Raw genomic sequence first — 19,834 nt, forward strand, 5'->3', positions numbered from 1 at the left:
CAACAGCTTTTTCAAAAAAAACAAATGTTTGATGGTTCGTCTGAGGGCATGGCTGGATTTCTTATAAGCATCCGTATTTGTGTCCCGCTCATTGAAAGCGGCACACTAACAAGCTCGGTGCGACTGTTGCCTGTAATCCATGGCTTCTGGTTGGGATATGTACGTATGGTCACTGTGGGGACGACGTTGTCAATGCACTTATTGATGAAACTGGTGACTGAGGTAGTATGCTCCGCAATGCGGTTGGATGAATCACGGAACATATTCCAGTGTCTGCTAGCAAAACAGTCCTCTAGCGTACATTTGACCGAGTCACCTAAACGTTCCTTTATTTATTTACCCAATTTCGTGGTTTCCAATTTTTGTGGGTCTTTGTGATTTCACAGCCAAGGCGGTGCAAGAAACCCTTTCGGTGAATGTATGTGTAGGGATGTATTTTGGAGTGGACTGTGATTGAAGAAGTGTGACGTGTTTTATTTTGTATGATTTCGTTTCACCCCATTCCCGAAATGTTAATTGTTTTGTTTCTTATTCAATAAACCATCCAGCTAGTGGCGGTAATGCACATTTAACTCCAACCGCCGTGAAACCCCATCGAAGAAGAACAAGACAACCAGATACATTGTGTCAGTAACAACAGTTAAGGCTCACATACGAGTAGGGGATCTAGCTACCGTAGCTAGAGGAAACGAAACCCACCCGATTAGTCTTTGACAGGAACAGCAATGGTCAAGATCACTTTCCTGTCCGTCGCGGGTCAGAAAGTCGAGAAGGAGGAGAATGATGGCGAAAAGACCGAAATTCTCATAACCCATCCGATGGTAAGTTAGTGATGCATTTTCGTTGTGGTTGCAACATGATATCGCTTTGTGTGCATTGCCCTTCGATAAAACAGAGCTAACTGGTGCTACCTCCAATAATTATTTAGTCGCGCGCGGTGGGTTCGTCAAGCGTCTGCGGTGCATTTTACTTGACATTTACTGGCACATTGAAGAACGCAGCAGGTGCTTTAGAACATTATTTGAGGTCAGAGCAGCCATTGCCATTTGGCAGGAAATAAAACGATGCTGTGCGGCTAACAAGCTATTTGTGGAAATGTCGGCACTTTGCCAAATAGCCGATTGAATGAACAAAGGGGCACTGCTAACATTACTATTGAACATAGTTAAGTGGATGTTCTTAGTCAAATTAGCTTTATCAACATCAGTTATTTAGGCAAACGTTAGGCTATGAGAATTGACCGATAAATTATTAGCTGTAAGAACCTAAACCAAGGAGTATCAAGTTGTTACTTTTGCTTTAAGCATAAACCTATAATGCTTGCTGTGGATTATGAAGAATTATTTCTTGGCAAATGTGAATGGATTACAAGAAAAGCATGTTTACCAAACACAGGCAGCAGACAAAATGGCAGATGGAGGTTACTACTGCTTGCCATGCAAGTTCATATTTCATAAGCAGCATCACTGTGCCATCAGTAGGCTACAGTTCTCAACTTGTGATGCAGTGGTTCTAGGAAAGCTTAGCTCCCCAGCATGCTGCAGTTTCAAATCTAATCAAATATGCTTTGCTTTTAGTCAGCCACTTGCAGACAGTAATGAGCTACAACTAAAGCCTTAGATGTGTATTTTATCAAAGGTTAGAAGGATGCATCTAAACCAATTAGGGTGTATGTCTGCCAGTTTTTATCTCAAGGGGAAGTTGGCAGTTGCCTATTGGCCATTATCTTCTATAGCGTTTGTTGGAAATGTAGACAGACCATTGTCGTGTTCTCAGTCCATGTAAGGCCCTCCTATCTCAATCAGTAGGAAAGGAGAACACTGGTAGCTATCTGCCTCTGGGGAGCACAGACACATGCATACATACATACATGCATACGCACAGACACCCACACACAGTGAAAATGATGTGTAGTCTATCCCTTCGTCCTTGTGCATTTTATCTCCTAGTTTATCCATCAACACAGGTTGTCATAACACCAAGGTTTTTGGTTTGATAGTCTGTGAGCTGTTTTCAGATGCAGGCAATAGCAATGTCAGGAGAATTTCACTCCAAGTACCAGCTAAGAATAACTTGCTTTTTTGTCTCCTACGCTCAGAGCTCATCCTCCAGGATAAATGTACCTATCCACCCACGTAGTTGCACATATATACGGTAGAAAGCCAACCCGTGACACGCTGCCAACACACCGGTGGAGCGTGTGGCAGCGGCAGATGGGGTGAGAGACTGGGGGTGGCATTACTCTCCATCTTAGAAGTGCCACATTGCTAACCACTCTGTCATCCCTCTCTCTGCCACCCACGTTGCTGTTTCCCTGCTACAACATGCAGATTTATTCCACCTACCGTAACTATAGCTGCAGGTTTCAGGATTCACTTTTGTAGTCATCTTTCTATCTAAGAGCAGAAGCATAATACTCCTAACCCAACCTGACTTAGTCTGCCCTGTCTTGATGTGACCATAGAATATATGTGAAACACTAGCTGTGAGTATCCTTTTTACCTAGGAGGAGGAGGGGGGGTGATAATTAAGTAAGTAAGCCTTGGGCAAGAAAGCTTTGTCTGAGTTTGTTCATAGCGTGAGGCAGCTTGATGTAGAAGTACACACCCTGGACAGGACACTAGCCTGGTGTGATGTGTGTGTATTCATGTATGTGACCCTGTGTGTCTCCCTGTCAGGAGGATGATGAGGAGCTGGTTCTGCCTCTGCGCTCCCAGAGGTCTCCTCTGAACGGCCTATGTTGCCTGACCTCTGGCCTGGTGGTCTTCATGTCTGGCCTGGTGTTGGCCTCCATCTATGTCTATCGCTACTACTTCATACCACAGGTACCTAGCATCTACATACAGTGTCTCAGTACAGTGACAGTATGAGACAACACTCTGATGATACCACTTAGGCCTATCCTCTATTGTCCTATCTTTTGATGTGGGATTTGTAAATGTGCTTCCTGGTGTAACTGCCTCTGATGGTGTTGTTGTTATGATCTACATTGGAGATTTTCCATTTGGTTATCAGCACGTTGGTCTTTCTATCCCAGTCGGGGATCATGAAACATTTAGTAATAGTAGAAACTGTGATAATGAAGATGATAGTTAGTGATAGCCTTGCTAACGGTTCCCCTGGGCCTTGACCTAGATCCCAGAGGAGAGTCTGTTCCACTGCAGGGTTCGTTATGAGGACTCAGTGTACGCCCCTCTGAGAGGCAGACAGGAGCTGGAGGAGAACGTGGGCATCTACCTGGAAGACAACTATGAGCAGATCAGCGTGCCTGTGCCCCATTTTGGAGGAAGTGACCCTGCTGACATCATCCACGACTTTCACAGGGTGAGGAGGACCGAGCACATGCACATGCAAACACACACCTCTCGTAGGATGGAGAGTCAATCAGCAAGTTTTTGGACATTATTTATTTGTTTTCTCTATGTCACCAGGGACTGACAGCCTACCATGACATCGCTTTGGACAAATGCTATGTCATCGAGCTCAATACCACCATCGTCATGCCCCCACGGAACCTCTGGGAACTGCTGGTCAATGTTAAGGTAACATAAGTCCTCTCTCTCTCTGGCTCTGTCTCTCTCTCTCTGTCTGTCTCTCTGTCTCTCTGTCTCTCTGTCTCTGTCTCTGTCTCTCTCTCTGCCTGTCTGTCTCTGCCTGTCTGAGATACCATCTCTCATATTCCACAACCTATTATGTTCTCTCTTCCTTCTGTCCCTCTCTCTCTCTCTCACCCTCTGTCCCTCTCAATTAAATTCATAGGGCTTTATTGGCATGGGAAACATATGTTCACATTGTCACAGTAGTGAAATAGATGATAAATGTGAAATGAACAATAAAAAGTAACAGTAAACATTACACTCACAAAAGATCCAAAGTCATAGATACATTTCAATTGTCATAGTTTATATACAGTGTTGTAACAATGTGCAAATAGTTAAAGTAGAAAAGGGAAAATAAATCAACATAAATATGGGTTGTATTTACAATGTTTGTTCTTCACTGGTTGCCCTTTTCTTGTGGCAACAGGTCACACATCTTGCTGTTGTAATGGCACACTGTGGAATCGATCAAAATTGGATTTGTTTTGTGGATCTGTAATCTGAGGGAAATGTGTGTCTCTATGGTCATACATTTGGCAGGAGGTTAGGAAGTGCAGCTCAGTTTCCACCTCATTTTGTGGGCAGTGTGCACATAGCCTGTCTTCTCTTGAGAGCCAGGTCTGCCTTTGGCTGCCTTTCTCAATAGCAAGGCTATGCTCACTGAGCCTGTACATAGTCAAAGCTTTCCTTATTTTGGGTCAGTCACAGTGGTCAGGTATTCTGCCACTGTGTACTCTCTGTTTAGGGCCAAAGAACATTTCTAGTTTGCTCTGTTTTTTTGCTAAATCTTTCCAATGTGTCAAGTAATTATATTTTTGTTTTCTCATGATTTGGTTGGGTCTAATTGTGTTGCTGTCCTGGGGCTCTGTGAGTTCTGTTTGTGTTTGTAAACCGAGCCTCAGGACCAGCTTGCTTAGGGGACTCTTCTCCAGGTCCATCTCTCTGTAGGTGATGGCTTTGTTATGGAAGGTTTGGGAATTGCTTCGTTTTAGGTGGTTGAAGAATATAACGTCTCTTTTCTGGATTTTGATCATTAGCGGGTATTGGCCTAATTCTGCTCTGCATGCATTATTTGGTGTTTTACATTGTAAACAGAGGATATTTTTTGTAGAATTCTGCATGTGGAGTGTCAGTTTGGTGTTTGTCTCATTTTGTGAATTCTTTGTTGGTGAGCGGACCCCAGACCTCACAACCATAAAGGGCAATGGGTTCTATAACTGAATCAAGTATTTTTAGTCAGATCCTACTTGGTATGTCGAATTTTATGCTCCTTTTGAGGGCCCTTCTTGCCTTGTCTCTCAGATCGTTCACAGCTTTGTGGAAGTTACCTGTGGTGAGGTAGGTAGAGGTGTGTATAGTTTTTTTGTGTGCTCTATGGCAACAGTGTCTAGATGGAATTTGAATTTGTGGTCCTATGAACTGGACCTTTTTTGGAACACCATTTTTTGTCTTACTGAGATTTACTGTCAGGCCCAGGTCTGACAGAATCTGTGCAGAAGATCTAGTTGCTGCTGTAGGCCCTCCTGGGTTGGACAGAAGTACCAGATCATCAGCAAACAGTGGACATTTGACTTCAGATTCTAGTAGGGTGAGGTCGGGGGCTGCAGACTGTTCTAGTGGCCTCGCCAATTTGTTGATATACAGTGCCTTCGGAAAGTATTCAGACCCCTTGACTTTTTCAACATTTTGTTACAGCCTTATTCTAAAATGCCCCATAATGACAACGTGAAAAGTTGATTTTCTTTTGTTGTAAGGTCCCACAGTTGACAGTGCATGTCAGAGCAAAAACCAAGCCATGAGGTTGAAGGAATTGTCTGTAGTGCTCCGAGACAGGATTGTGCCGAGGATCTGGGGAAGGGTACCAAAACATTTCTGCAGCATTGAAGGTCTCCAAGAACACAGTGGCCTCCATCATTCTTAATTAGAGGTTTGGAACCACCAAGACTCTTCCTAGAGCTGGCTGTCTGGCCAAACTGAACAATCCGGGGAGAAGGGCCTTGGTCAGGGAGGTGACCAAGAACCCGATGGTCACTCTGACAGAGCTCTGCAGTTCCTTTGTGGAGATGGTTGTCTTTCTGGAAGGTTCTCCCATCTCTGCAGCACTCCACAAATCAGGCCTTTATGGTAGAGTGGCCAGACGGAAGCCACTCTTCAGTAAAAGGCACATGACAGCCCGCTTGGAGTTTGCCAAAAGGCACCTAAAGGACTCTCTGACCATGAGAAACAAGATTCTGTGGTCGGATGAAACCAAGATTGACCTCTTTGACCTGAATGCCGAGCGTCATGTCTAGAGGAAACCTGGCACCATCCCTATGGCATGATGGTGGTAGCAGGTTCACCTTCTAACAGGACAACAACCCTAAGCACACTGCCAAGACAAAGCAGAAGTGGCTTCGGCACAAGTCTCTGAATGTCCTTGATTGGCCCAGCCAGAGCCCGGACTTGAACCTGTTCGAACATTTCTGGAGTGCAGCGACACTATCCAACCTGACAGTGCTTGAGAGGATCTGCAGAGAAGAATGGGAGAAACTCATACCCAAGAAGACTTGATGCTTATGTAAATGTGATATTTCAGTTTTATTTTTTATAAATTAGCAAACATTTCTAAAAACCTGTTTGCTTTGTCATTATGGTGTATTGTGTGTAGAATGATGGCACTTTTTTCAAAGCAATTTTTTAACAAGGCTGTAACAAAATGGGGGAAACATCAAGGGTTCTGAATACTTTCCGAAGGCACTGTATATATGTGACTCACCACCTGGATTCGGTCTTATGTAGCAAAATGTGAAATGGTGTTTCCTACATTGCATAAAAGTAGAGACTCAGATCTACAAAATGGTATATCATAGACTGCATTTGAGGAACAATGGTAAAGTAATTCTGCTTTGGAAGTTGATCAACTTGTCAACTCACTTTTGAGAAAATGGCCTTTGAATGTTTTGGTATCTAGTGAAGAGCTCTTCTTTGTCTAAACCCATTCAGCATCGTTCACACCCTCTTTAGCTTTAGCCCTACCCATCTCGGAGCGCACACTTGATGCTCTGGCCGATGATTTGTTTACCTCTGGATAACATGAAAACAGCCTAACCAGCTCTGCTGGCAACATTTTAATTATGCTTTTTTGCAGACGTTTACTGACACTGGCCATATTCAACGGGTGTTGTACACGCGTCACGTAACGTTAGCTAACGAGCCAGCCAGCTAGCTAATGATAGCTAGTTAAACGACAATGAACAAAGTGCCAACAATGCCACATTGATGGGAGCTAACCAACCAGGTGCAATCAAATCAAAATCAAATTTATTTATATAGCCCTTCGTACATCAGCTGATATCTCAAAGTGCTGTACAGAAACCCAGCCTAAAACCCCAAACAGCAAGCAATGCAGGTGTAGAAGCACGGTGGCTAGGAAAAACTCCCTAGACTGGCCAAAACCTAGGAAGAAACCTAGAGAGGAACCAGGCTATGAGGGGTGGCCAGTTCTCTTCTGGCTGTGCCGGGTGGAGATTATAACAGAACATGGCCAAGATGTTCAAATGTTCATAAATGACCAGCATGGTCCAATAATAATAAGGCAGAACAGTTGAAACTGGAGCAGCAGCATGGCCAGGTGGACTGGGGACAGCAAGGAGTCATCATGTCAGGTAGTCCTGAGGCATGGTTCTAGGGCTCAGGTCCTCAGAGAGAGAGAGAGAGAGAGAGGAAAAAAAACACTTACATTCACACAGGACACCGAATAGGACAGGAGAAGTACTCCAGATATAACAAACTGACCCTAGCCCTCCGACACATAAACTACTGCAGCATAAATACTGGAGGCTGAGACAGGAGGGGTCAGGAGACACTGTGGCCACATTCGAGGACACCCCCGGACAGGGCCAAACAGGAAGGATATAACCCCACCCACTTTGCCAAAGCACAGCCCCCACACCAATAGAGGGATATGCTAGCTAGCTAACATTAGGCTCTAACTTGGAAAGCAAACAGCTTTTTGGAAATTAATAATAATGTCTGCTAGTTAGCCAACCATCTAACATTAGCTTAAGACATATAACGTAAACTCGTACATCGCCTTGGTCCGTACAATTGCCCTTTTTATTTTAGCGCCCCAAAAGCGTAATACTTCCAGATCAACTGTAATGTCAATACCATTGTAAAGCACAATTTCTCCCCTTTCCAACAGAATCAATTACATGACCTAAACACTGCCCGTTTCTGCATAATTTAAGCAGACAATGAGCCCCGTCGGGTCTTTTTAAAAATGGCGGGTCTGGCAGCAAAACTAATGCGTGATAGTGAGAAGGAGAGATGTTGTGTGGGAAAATTGCTTTTTTTCACTCGATCTGTCCAACTTATCACCTTATCACCTCTAAAATGTAAATAAAACACTATAAAGAGTTTATATAATGTGTCATTACATACCTATTTGAAGGTTTGTGTTGAATTTGAATTGGGTTTTTGGGCGGTGCTAAAGTGATCTTAGAAGTTAACAGCGGCTTTGAGAATGATGATCGCATGCAATGATGATGAAAAAAATGACTAGGTACCCCCCCTTACCCCCGTCACTGTCCATTTCTTGTTTTTAAAGGATGATAGAAGTGCTACACCTGGTGGAGAGAGATTGTAAGACAGAAATAGTTGCTTTATGCGTGCTGTACGTTACGACATGACACATCACGATGTAACGGAGGGTCAGTTTTTTTTCTACTTTTCTCCAATACTATAGAGCAATTACCATGTCGATCAACGCTTGAATAGAAACCGATTTTGACGTCAACACAGTCGCTACCGTCCCATTAGTTTTCTTTGTAGCCTCGTTTGAATGTTGCGGTTGCGCACATTTGTTTGAGATCACACACGCAACGTTAGCTAACGACCCAGACAGCTAACAACAATGAACAGCTAACAACAATGAACAAAGTGCCAACAATGCCACCGTGCTGGGAGCTAACCAACCAGGTACAATATTAGCTAGCTTTAACTAGAAAAGCACACGGCTCTGGGAAGGTCTATCTATACCTGTTGTATTCAACGCATGTGACACAAAAACTTGATTTGAAAAAAGATTGGAGTAGTGGTTTATCCATCTCCGTTTTGGATAGATAACTTTTCGTGTTGTTTGTTAAGTGTAACCACGGTCTATAGATTCTTCAGTTACATTTAGCTGATTTCTGACGTGCTGTTCCTTCTTTTCCCGTTGTGTATTTCTATATTGTTTTAGTGATTCACCATAGCGAAGGCGTAGGCTCAGGTTTTCTGGGTCTCTGTTTTTGGTTGGATAGGTTTCTGAATTTCATTCTTAGGTTTTTACATTGTTCATCAAACCATTTGTCATTGTTGTTAATGTTCTTAGGCTGTCCTCTTGAAATTGTTAGATTTGATAGGAAAGCAGAGGTCAAATATACTGTTTAGGTTTTCTACTGGTAAGTTTACACCTTCACTATTACAGTGAAATGTTTTGTCCAGGAAGTTATCTGAAAGTGATTGAATTAGTTGTTTTTTAGTAGGTTTCTATACCACTTTCCTTCCATCTATAGCATTTCTTAATATTGTGCAGCTCCTTTGGCTTTGATGCCTCAGGATTGAGTATTGCTCTGTTCAGTAGACTGTTATCTTGATGTGATCTGGTAGAGGTGTCAGTGGGCTGACTGTGAATGCTCTGAGAGATTGGGTTGAGGTCAGTGATAAAGTAATTTACAGTACTACTGCCAAGGGATGAGCTATCGGTGTACCTACCATAGGAGTCTCCTTGAAGCCTACCATTGACTATGTACAGACCCAGCGTGTGACAGAGCTGACAGGAGTTGTGACCTGTTTTGTCATAGTTGTGTGTAGGGGGGCATATTTGGGAGGGAATGCTGTCACCTCCAGGTAGGTGTTTGTCCCCCTGTGTGTTGAGGGTGTCAGGTTCTTGTCCAGTTCTGTCATTTAGGTTACCACAGACTAGTACATGTCCCTGGGTCTGGAAATGGTTTATCTCCCCCTCTAAGATGGGCAAACATGTCTTCATTAAAGTATGGGGTATCTATTGGGGGGATATAGGTAGCACACACAAGGAAATGTTTCTCTGTTGAGATTAATTTCTAGCCAGATGTAAAATGTTCCTGTTTTTACAAATTTTACCGAGTCTCTTCCCTGTTTCACACTTGGTAGTTTGGTGGATGGGACTACCAACTCTCTGTAACCTAGGGGGCAACCAGTGGGTCCATTTCCTCTATACCATGTTTGTTGTAGGATGACGATATCTTTATTTCCAATTTATTTGATGAAGTCTGGGTTCTTTCTCTCTCCTGTCCCTTCTCTTTTTCTCTTTCTGAATTCTAACCCTGTCTACCTCCCCCTCTCTGTCTTTTAGAAGGGGACGTACCTTCCCCAGACCTACATTATCCAGGAGGAGATGGTTGTGACGGGGAAGGTTCATAACATGCGCCAGCTGGGGCCCTTCATCTGCCGCCTGTGTAACGGCAAGGACACATACCGCCTGAAGCGCCACGCCCGCAGACGTAGGTTGGGGAGAGGTGATGGGGAGGTTCAGAGCCTTGTATAGGGTTGTGGGAGTCACTCAGGGTCTGAATGGTCCACCTACAGTGCCTTGCAAAAGTATTCATACCCCTTGGCATTTTTCCTATTTTGTTGCATTACAAACTGTAATTTAAATTGATTTTTATTTGGATTTCATGTAATGGACATACACAAAATAGGCCAAATTGGTGAAGTAAAAGAAATAAAAAGATACTTGTTTAAAAACATTCTAAAAAATAAAATTTTAAAAGTGGTGCGTACATATGTAAGATCCTAAATAAGCCCCTAAATAAGATCTGGTGCAACCAATTACCTTCAAAAGCCACATAATTAGTTCAAGTCCCCCTGTGTGCCATCTAAGTGTCACATGATCTCAGTATATATACACCTGTTCCAAACGGCCCCAGAGTCTGCAACACCGCTAAACAAGGGGCACAACCAAGCAAGCGCCACCATGAAGACCAAGGAGCTCTCCAAACAGGTCAGGGACAAAGTTGTGGAGAAGTACAGATCAGGGTTGAGTTATAAAACAATATCAGACACTTTGAACATCCCACATAGCACCTTTTAAATCCTTTATATAAAAAATGAAGAATATGGGAACACAACAAACCTGCCAAGACGGCCACCCACCAAATCTCACAGACCAGGCAAGGAGGGAATTAATCAGAGAGGCAACAAAGAGACAAAAGATAACCCTGATGGAGCTGCAAAGCTCCATGGTGGAGATTGGAGTATCTGTCCAAAGGACCACTTTAAGCCGTACACTCCACAGAGTTGGGCTTTAAGGAAGGGAAGAGTGGCCATAAAAAAAAGTAATTGCTCAAAGAAAAAAAGAAGCAACCATGTTTGGTGTTTGCCAAGAGCCATGTGGGAGACTCCCCAAACATATGGAAGAAGGATCTCTGGTCAGATGAGACTAAAATTGAGCTTTTTGACTATCAAGGAAAACACTATGTCTGGCACAAATCCAACACCTCATCACCCTGAGAACACCATGCTGTGGGGATGTTTTTCATCGGCAGGGACTGGGAAACTGGTCAGAATTGAAGGAATGATGGATGGCGCTAAATACACGGAAATTCTTGAGGGAAACCTGTTTTCACTTTTCCAGAGATTTGAGACTGGGTCGGCGGTTCACCTTCCAGCAGGACAATGACCCGAAGCATACTGCTAAAGCAACACTCAAGTGGTTTAAGGGGAAACATTTAAATGTATTGGAATGGCCTAGTCAAAGCCCAGACTTCAATCCAATTGAGAGTCTGTGATATGACTTGGATTGCTGTACACCAACTTGAAGGAGATAGAGCAGTTTTGCCTTGAAGAATGGGCACAAATTCCAGTGGCTAGATGTGCCAAGCTTATAGAGACACCCCAAGAGGCTTGCAGCTGTAATTGCTGCAAAAGGTGGCTCTACAAAGTATTGACTTGGTTGGTGAATAGTAGAGGGCGACCAATTTATGATTTTTCAACACCGATACCAGATTATTGGTGGACCAAAAAAAGGCGATGTCGATTTTTTTTTTTTTTTTTTTACATAAAAAAAAAAACATAATAATAATAAAACATTAAAATGGTAATAATGACAATTACTACAATACTGAATGAACATATTTTAACTTAATATAATACATCAATAAAATCTATTTAGCCACAAATAAATAATGAAACATGTTCAATTTGGTTTAAATAATGCAAAAACAAAGTGTTGGAGAAGAAAGTAAAAGTGCAATATGTGCCATGTAAGAAAGCTAACGTTTAAGTTCCTTGCTCAGAACATGACAACATATGAAAGCTGGTGGTTCCTTTTAACATGAGTCTTCAATATTCCCAGGTAAGAAGTTTTAGGTTGTAGTTATAGTAAATATAGGACTATTTCTCTCTCTACCATTTGTATTTCATATGCAGTACCTTTTTGACTATTGGATGTTCTTATAGGCACTTTAGTATTGCCAGTGTAACAGTATAGCTTCCGTCCCTCTCCTCGCCCCTACCTGGGCTCAAACCAGGAACACATCGACAACAGCCACCCTCGAAGCAGCGTTACCCATGCAGAGCAAGGAGAATAACTACTCCAAGTCTCAGAGCGAGTGACGTTTGCAACGCTATTAGCGCTCACCCCGCTAACTAGCTAGCCATTTCACATCGGTTACACCAGCCTAATCTTGGGAGTTGATGGGCTTGAAGTCATAAACAGCGCAATGCTTGAAGCACAGCAAAGAGCTGCTGGCAAAACACACAAGTGCTGTTTGAATGAATGCTTACGAGCCTGCTGGTGCCTACCATCGCTCAGTCAGACTGCTCTATCAAATCATAGACTTAATTATAACATAATAACACACATAAATATGAGCCTTAGGTCATTAATATGGTCGAATCCGGAAACTATCATCTCGAAAACAAGACGTTTATTCTTTCAGTGAAATAGGGAACCTTTCCATATTTTATCTAACGGGTGGCATCCATAAGTCTAAATATTGCTGTTACATTGCACAACCTTCAATGTTATGTCATAATAATGTAAAATTCTGGCAAATTAGGCTGCCCAAACTGTTGCATATACACTGACTCTGCGTGCAAGGAACTCAAGAGAAGTGACACAATTTCACCTGGTTAATATTGCCTGCTAACCTGGATTTCTTTTAGCTAAATATGCAGGTTTAAAAATATATACTTCTGTGTATTGATTTTAAGAAAGGCATTGATGTTTATGGTTAGGTAGACATTGGAGCAAGGACTCCTTTTTCGCGAATACGCACCGCATCGATTATATGCAACGCAGAACACGCTAGATAAACTAGTAATATCATCAACCGTGTATAGTTAACTAGTTAGTGATTGATTGATTGTTTTTTATAAGATAAGTTTAATGCTAGCAAGCAACTTACCTTGGCTTACTGCATTCGCGTAACAGGCAGGCTCCTCGTGGAGTGCAATGAGAGGCAGGTGGTTAGAGCATTGGACTAGTTAACTGTAAGGTTGCAAGATTGAATCCCCGAGCTGACAAGGAAAAAATCAGTGGGTCTGCCCCTGAACAAGGCAGTTAACCCACCGTTCCTAGGCCGTCATTGAAAATAAGAATGTGTTCTTAACTGACTTGCCTAGTTAAATAAAGATTAAATAAAGGTGTAAAAAAAAAATTTTTAAACTTGAAATCGTTGTTTTTTTTTTGTTATTTCTTGTTTCACAATAAAAAAAATGTTGCGTCTTCAAAGTGGTAGGCATGTTGTGTAAATCAAATGATACAAACCCCCCCAAAAATAAATTTTAATTCAAGGTTAAGTCAACAAAATAGGAAAAATGCCAAGGGGGTGAATACTTTCGCAAGCCACTGTATTCTCTTGTCTAATAAAAGTCTTTCACTGTCTGACTTGTAGGCATCAACAAACGGGAAGCGGCGAACTGCCATCGCATCCGCCACTTTGAGAACACGTTTGTGGTTGAGACGGTCATCTGTGATGGAGCATAAACTGTCATGAACGTCGGGCACGACACCCTAAGGCACAGCCACCTCTCTTTCCACTGTAGCCACTGTAGCGCATCCCTGTGTAGATATTTTGAATTACGTTTCAGCTGCACTTTAACTATGGTTTTGTTCCTTTGTTGATACGTTTTACTGTCTCTTTAAAATAAAAAAAACACTGTTCATTTTTGTAATTGTCAGTAGTGATGTTTTCCTTGTGTTTCCTGGCTGCAATAATACATGTTTTTCTCTGTGATTTACCTTGGATTAAATAGTTTCATGTAGCAGAACCCCTAAGCCTATTATGATGGGGGGGTCGATTTAAGAGAACTGTGTGACGCCTCGGTTGTCTGGGAAGACAACCATTTTCATGTGTTGTCAATGTGAGTGTAATTGATTTCCCTGCTCTTGAAATTACTGCTCGTCCCTGTTAGTTTTGTAATAGGACCCTGTGCTAAGGCAAGAAATCCTGTTCCTCAGCAAACACCCTACCTAATGTTGTGCAGCATCGCTTTCTCGATCTTTGTCTCAGTGTTTCTGTCACTGCACCCCTCTTGCTTCTCTCTTTCACCTGGTCTGTCTTCTTCTTTAGCTCAGTCACCCTACCAGACTAAAGTTGTTTTTTTTAAATGTGAATGTCAGTTTAAGAACCAGTGTCCCTACGAAGTGAGGTAGACAAATTAGCCATTATTAGTCTTTGCATGTTTGCACCTGCATTGTAAGTAAAGTCTAGAATCATGTACATGACATGAAATACTTGCTCTTTACTTACTGTGTGCAGTTATATGTAATATTATACCAGATTATTTCTAGCCAAGCTGCCCTTGCCCCTGTGAAAACATAAAAGAAAGTTGCTCCCCCCTTTTCCATATGAAAGCATCAAAGAAAGTTGCTTCCTCCATTTTAATGCCCCTCTTATCACCTCTTCATTATTTGGTCTTTCTTTCTGGGGAGGTTGAGCCTCTCCCACTTCATTTGCACTCTTTATCAATGCTTCTGTGAGTCATTCTCGTAGAATTCTGTCTTGATTTTCCCCCCTGCATGTGTGTTTTCTCTGTAAGGAAAAACTGCGCTGTTAGAATCTTTTATAAAAGCATGTTTAAAGCCTTGGTCCAGAGTCAGAGACTGGACTAAAGTATTGACTGCTGTAAGGGAGCTTATATCTGTTCATCTATACCTTAGACTGGTCTGTATATTTTGTCTGCGGGTGAAGTCTTATCTGTGAATAAAGTAGTTAAACACCCGGGGGCTTCTGTCCTTTCTTTCTAAATAAATGATAGTTGTTACTATATTGTGGGCATCATTGGGACATTTCGCTGTCCCGGTTCTCTTTGGTTCTGTGTATGTGCCACCAGCCTTGTTTCATTGTCTGGAGGTAATGGATCCTATCCTGTGTCAGTGGGTGAACATGTGAAACCAGACTGTCCTACAGTATATAGGTTTAAGTGGACAGCTGTGGTATGATATGAGGTGTCTTTTAGTAAGGTAAAGTGTAAACAAATCTCATGCACTGACCTGTTTGGGCATAGTGGGAAAGTATGTTATTTTCAGACAGTTAATTGAGCTGTGTGACCTAGTTTTTATACATGGAAAAAGAGGACATGAGGAAAAGGAGATCTTTGTAGGTCCCAGCTAACTTCTACATGTCACTCCCTTTAGGGCAGCACAAGATGTAGAGCCTTTTAGACCACATATTTCACATAGGCTATATCCAGTCAACATACATTGCTTGATTAGAGTTTTCTTAGGCCCAAAGACATTATCTTTTGTAAGATAGGGGCTTTTCGCAGATACCACCATTTCGATTCCCCTTTTCTGATGGTTGAGGGATAAGCGTTGTAAAGGAGTGACCCCACCTGTTGGAAGACAATGGCTCAAAGGATGAATTTGTTTGCAAGCCATCTTTACACTGGCTTTCCTGTACTAAACTCCATAGTGACTCCTAATTTATAGTCTGTCATATAGCGTGGACACAGATGCCCCTCCATGTGGCAGGGCTCTGAGCTGTTGGATGGTTGCTGCTGCCTGCCTGGCTCCTCAGCCAGGATCCTCATGAATTATCAACAAATTCACATGACTGTCTGATGTTTGAACCACTCAACAGTGGGAAATGCACCCGGCCCTACATGTGGATGAAAGCAGAATTGAAAGCCTTAGTTATTGTCAGTACTTTTGGAAAAGGGACTGTAGTCAATGAACAAAACCTACATTCAGTAAATGTCAATGACTTCAGTCTTATTAACGATCAAAATCACAAAGATACGGTTGTAAAGTGTTTATTAAATAAAACTATTATATGAGCACATCTTAAAAGTACAGATGGGTGCAATTCAACTTACAGAAGAAGAGATTAACTGTTACAAAACAAGAAAACAAATGCCATTTGGCAAAATAGAATTGAACATTTAACTATAAATTGTGGAATATTTAGGAACACATGTTGACGCAGTTACCTCAAACTATCTTCACCGGTAGTCGTTTCTCACTGTGTCCTCCCTAATCTACTTTCATGTGATCTGGCCAGTGAAACCTCTATGTCAGAACGCTCTTTCGTCTTCCAGAAAGCATCTAAAGAGAAGTAGTACAACAGTGGATCTAGACAACAGTTGATGCTGGCCAGACAGAACATGGGCATGATAGCCTGCTTGATTTTGAGAATCAGCACTATGGAGGAGGGCAGGAAGAAGACAATAAACATCAGAAGGTTGATGGTGAAGATCAGCATGACATTCATCTTATTGTTGACCATGGCAGCATCGCTGAGGTGCCTGTGTAGCGTCCAGGACACCATGGTGGTGGAGACCACGTTGACCCCCAGCATGGCGAACACCAGCCCAAACTGCACGTAACCAGCTATCTGCACATTCAAGTCACATTCTTGAGTAAACTCAAAGCATTTGTCAGTGGCATTACAGCTCTTCATCTGACTGATGAAGTAGAGGGCCTCTGGGATGTTGACTGCCACGATCAAGACCCAGATGAAGACACAGGCCTTCCAGGCATTGGTGGTGGTGCGGATGTGGCGGGTTCTTAGAGGGTAGACCACAGCCAGCAGCCTGTCCAGGCCAATGAATGTGATGAAGACGGCGCTGGAGCGGATGTTGTTGCGGAACAGCATGGTGGTGGCCGTGCAGGCCTGGATGCCCAGGGGCCAGGTGCCTGTGGTGTAGAAGTAGACCCGGGTGGGCAGGGAGAGCACCAGCAGCAGGTCTGACAGAGCCAGGTGGCTCATGAAGACCGCGCTGGAGGATTTGAGGCCGTGGCGGCGTAGCAGAATCCACAGTGACACAGCGTTGAGCGGCAGGCCCAGCACCATCACACAGCCGTACACCGCGGCAGAGACTGTATACACTGCACTCACACAACTTAGCTCCGGAGCGCTGTCCTCTAAGGTATCGTTGGTGTTGTTCATGGTGCTGTACTGTATCTCTGCTCCTTTTAAGACAGACGCAGCTGTGTGTGTCTGTGCGTGTGAACTGAAAAGAGACAGAAACCACGACAAACCAGCAACTCAGTGCTCTGGTTTCCGCTTCCTGGCAGAGCGGTCTGTATGAAGTTTGAGCTGTTCTTAACTCTGTTTTTGAAATAACAGTGTTGAAATAAGTGTTGAAACAGGAAGTGAGGGTACTTTTTTCCTTCTCAGCAAGGGCCTCCCATTCTATCTGCTAATCTGTTTGAAGACTCTTGATAACATGAATCCTTTCTGAGTAACAAGTTCAAATGAGTCACCCAGTAAAATACTACTTGAGTAAAAGTCTAAAAGTAGTTGGTTTTAAATATATCTAAGTATGAAAAGTACATGTAATTGCTCAAATATACTTAAGTATCAAAGTAAAAGTGTAAATCATTTAATTCCTTATATTAAGCAAACCAGACGGCAGCATTTTCTTGTGTTTTCAATTTACAGATTTCCAGAGGCACTCAACACTCAGACATAATTTAGAAACAAAACATTTGTGTTTGTGAGCCACCAGATCATAGGCAGTAGGACTGACCAAGGATGTTCTCTTGATAAGTGAGTGAATTGGACCATTTTCCTGTCCTGCTAAGCATTGTAAATGTAACGAGTACTTTTGGGTGTCAGGGAAAATTTATGGAGTAAGAAGTACATTATTTTCTTTAGGAATGTAGTGAAGTAAAAGTAGTCAAAAATATAAATAGTATAGTAAAGTACAGATACCCCAAAAAACTATTTACTGTAAGTAGTACTTTAAAGTAATTTTACTGACGTACTTTACACCACTGCTAGATTGAGAGAGGGTGGATTACATCTGAGCAGTCCATATCTGAACAATGTATAATTATGTATATGCTTCAATTCAGAATGAATAAATTACAAGACTCATTGTTGTAAATCCCATGGCTTTTGTTGATCAGATTAGTTAAGAGTTAGATATGCCCTCTGAAATATTCTGTGGAACCTCTATGGATCTCAGCCTCCTAAAGGGCAATACTTGAATGAGGTCACAGGTGTGATGAGTGAGAATACAACGGAACATTAACTTGAAGGTTGGATGATTGATTTGAAAATGTGTTGGTTAGTGTTGGGTTCTGAGAATATGAAATATACTTATTCATGTCACTGATGGAGTGCTGAGGTATAGAGGGTCTACACCAGAAGTTAATGGTTATAGGAGGAAGGTAAGTTGTGGCCAAAAGTTTTGAGAATGACACAAATATTAAATGCCACAAAGTTTGCTGCTTCAGTGTCTTTAGATATTTTTGTCAGATGTTACTATGGAATACTGGAGTATAATTACAAGCATTTCATAAGTGTTAAAGGCTTTTATTGACAATTACACTAAGTTGATACAAAGAGTCAATATTTGCAGTGTTGACCCTTCTTTTTCAAGACCTCTGTAATCCACCCTGGCATTCTGTCAATTAACTTCTGGACCACACACTGATGGCAGCCCATTCTTGCATAATCAATGCTTGGAGTTTGTCAGAATTTGTGAGGTTTTGTTTATCCACCCGCCTCTTGACGATTGACCACAAGTTCTCAATGGGATTAAGGTCTGGGGGGTTTCCTGGCCATGGACCCAAAATATTGATGTTTTGTTCCCCGAGCCACTTAGTTATCACTTTTGCCTTATGGCAAGGTCCTCCATCATGCTGGAAAATGCATTGTTCGTCACCAAACTGTTCCTGGATGGTTTGGAGAAGTTGCTCTCGGAGGATGTGTTGGTACCATTCTTTATTCATGGCTGTGTTCTTAGGCAAAATTGTGAGAGCCCACTCCCTTGGCTGAGAAGCAACCACACATGGATGGTCTCAGGATGCTTTACTGTTGGCATGACACAGGGCTGATGGTAGCGCTCACCTTGTCTTGGGAAGCGTGAATACATACAAAGCTCAGATTTCTCACTTCCTGTTTTTATTTCTCCTCAGGATTTTGCCTGCCAAATGAGTTCTGTTATACTCACAGACATTATTCAAACAGTTTTAGAAACTCTAGAGTGTTTTCTATTCAATACTAATAATAATATGCATATATTAGCAACTGAGACTGAGGAGCAGGCCGTTTACTTTGGGCAACTTATTTATCCAAGCTACTCAATACTGCCCCCCAGCCATAAGAAGTTAAGGGAGAAATACAAGTTTATGGCCTGTATCACTAGTGTCCTGCCTAGCAGTAAAGAACAATGTTTGTACAGATGGGTAGGAGGAGACTCAGTCTATGAGGAACGATTAAATATCAGCGCTTGTGTGAAAATGTTTTTATCTGAATGCAGCTGTATTGACCCTCTGGGCAGAATAAACTTGGTTAAGCTTCATAAGAATTAGAACCTAACAGATGGCACTGCAAGCAGAATTCACCACGATTTGTAGTCAAACAAAAGAGTCCAGTGGAGAAGGCGCTGGCAACAAACAAGGTAGTCACAGTTCCTACACCTGTATCCACTCATTTTGACATCTTGGGGAGATGAGAATCGTAGGCTGAACAATTATAGGAGACGGACCTAGAAAGCCTGAGTTTATTCAGTAGGCCCATTGTGTTACGACCGGTCGTAGCTTTGTGGTATATAGTAGGTTGATTCCTGCTAGTACTATAAAGTATAGGGTAAGTCCCGGAAGGTAAACTCCAGCAGGCTGGGACCTGTAAGGTAAGACCTAGGTGGTAAATCCCAATTGGGTTAGTTCATGTGACTACTATAAGAATAGGGTGAGTGCCGGAAGGTAAGCCCGTGCAGGCTGGAACCTGTGAAGGGTAAGTTCTAGGGGGTAAGAAACGGGTGGGGTTGGTTCC

General features: G+C 42.4%; 2 protein-coding genes across 2 annotated transcripts; one reads left to right on the plus strand and one right to left on the minus strand.

Moving 5' to 3' along the window:
* The first annotated feature begins 124 nt into the window (after nt 1-124).
* Nucleotides 125-14,827, plus strand: LOC110507957 (integral membrane protein 2C). Its single transcript, XM_021588383.2, has 6 exons — nt 125-821; nt 2,679-2,825; nt 3,136-3,324; nt 3,432-3,542; nt 9,955-10,102; nt 13,499-14,827. Exons 1-6 carry the CDS (start codon nt 726-728, stop codon nt 13,588-13,590), a joined length of 783 nt encoding a protein of 260 aa, XP_021444058.2. The 5' UTR covers nt 125-725; the 3' UTR covers nt 13,591-14,827.
* Nucleotides 14,828-15,846: 1,019 nt separating this feature from the next.
* On the minus strand, nt 15,847-17,135 carry lpar5b (lysophosphatidic acid receptor 5b). The gene has a single exon (XM_021588382.2). The coding sequence runs from the start codon at nt 16,994-16,996 to the stop codon at nt 16,067-16,069; it is 930 nt and encodes a 309-aa protein (XP_021444057.2). The 5' UTR covers nt 16,997-17,135; the 3' UTR covers nt 15,847-16,066.
* Between the last annotated feature and the right edge of the window lie 2,699 nt (nt 17,136-19,834).

This window comes from Oncorhynchus mykiss, chromosome 27 (assembly GCF_013265735.2).
Source record: "Oncorhynchus mykiss isolate Arlee chromosome 27, USDA_OmykA_1.1, whole genome shotgun sequence".
Taxonomy (NCBI): Eukaryota; Metazoa; Chordata; class Actinopteri; order Salmoniformes; family Salmonidae; genus Oncorhynchus; species Oncorhynchus mykiss.

Coding starts and splice junctions, on each gene's coding strand:
- lpar5b (XM_021588382.2), bottom strand. CDS start 16,996: ATGAACAACACCAACGATACCTTAGAGGACAGCGCTCCGGAGCTAAGT.
- LOC110507957 (XM_021588383.2), top strand. CDS start 726: ATGGTCAAGATCACTTTCCTGTCCGTCGCGGGTCAGAAAGTCGAGAAG. Junction 2,826..3,135: donor GCTACTACTTCATACCACAG/GTACCTAGCATC, acceptor GCCTTGACCTAG/ATCCCAGAGGAGAGTCTGTT. Junction 3,543..9,954: donor AACTGCTGGTCAATGTTAAG/GTAACATAAGTC, acceptor TCTGTCTTTTAG/AAGGGGACGTACCTTCCCCA.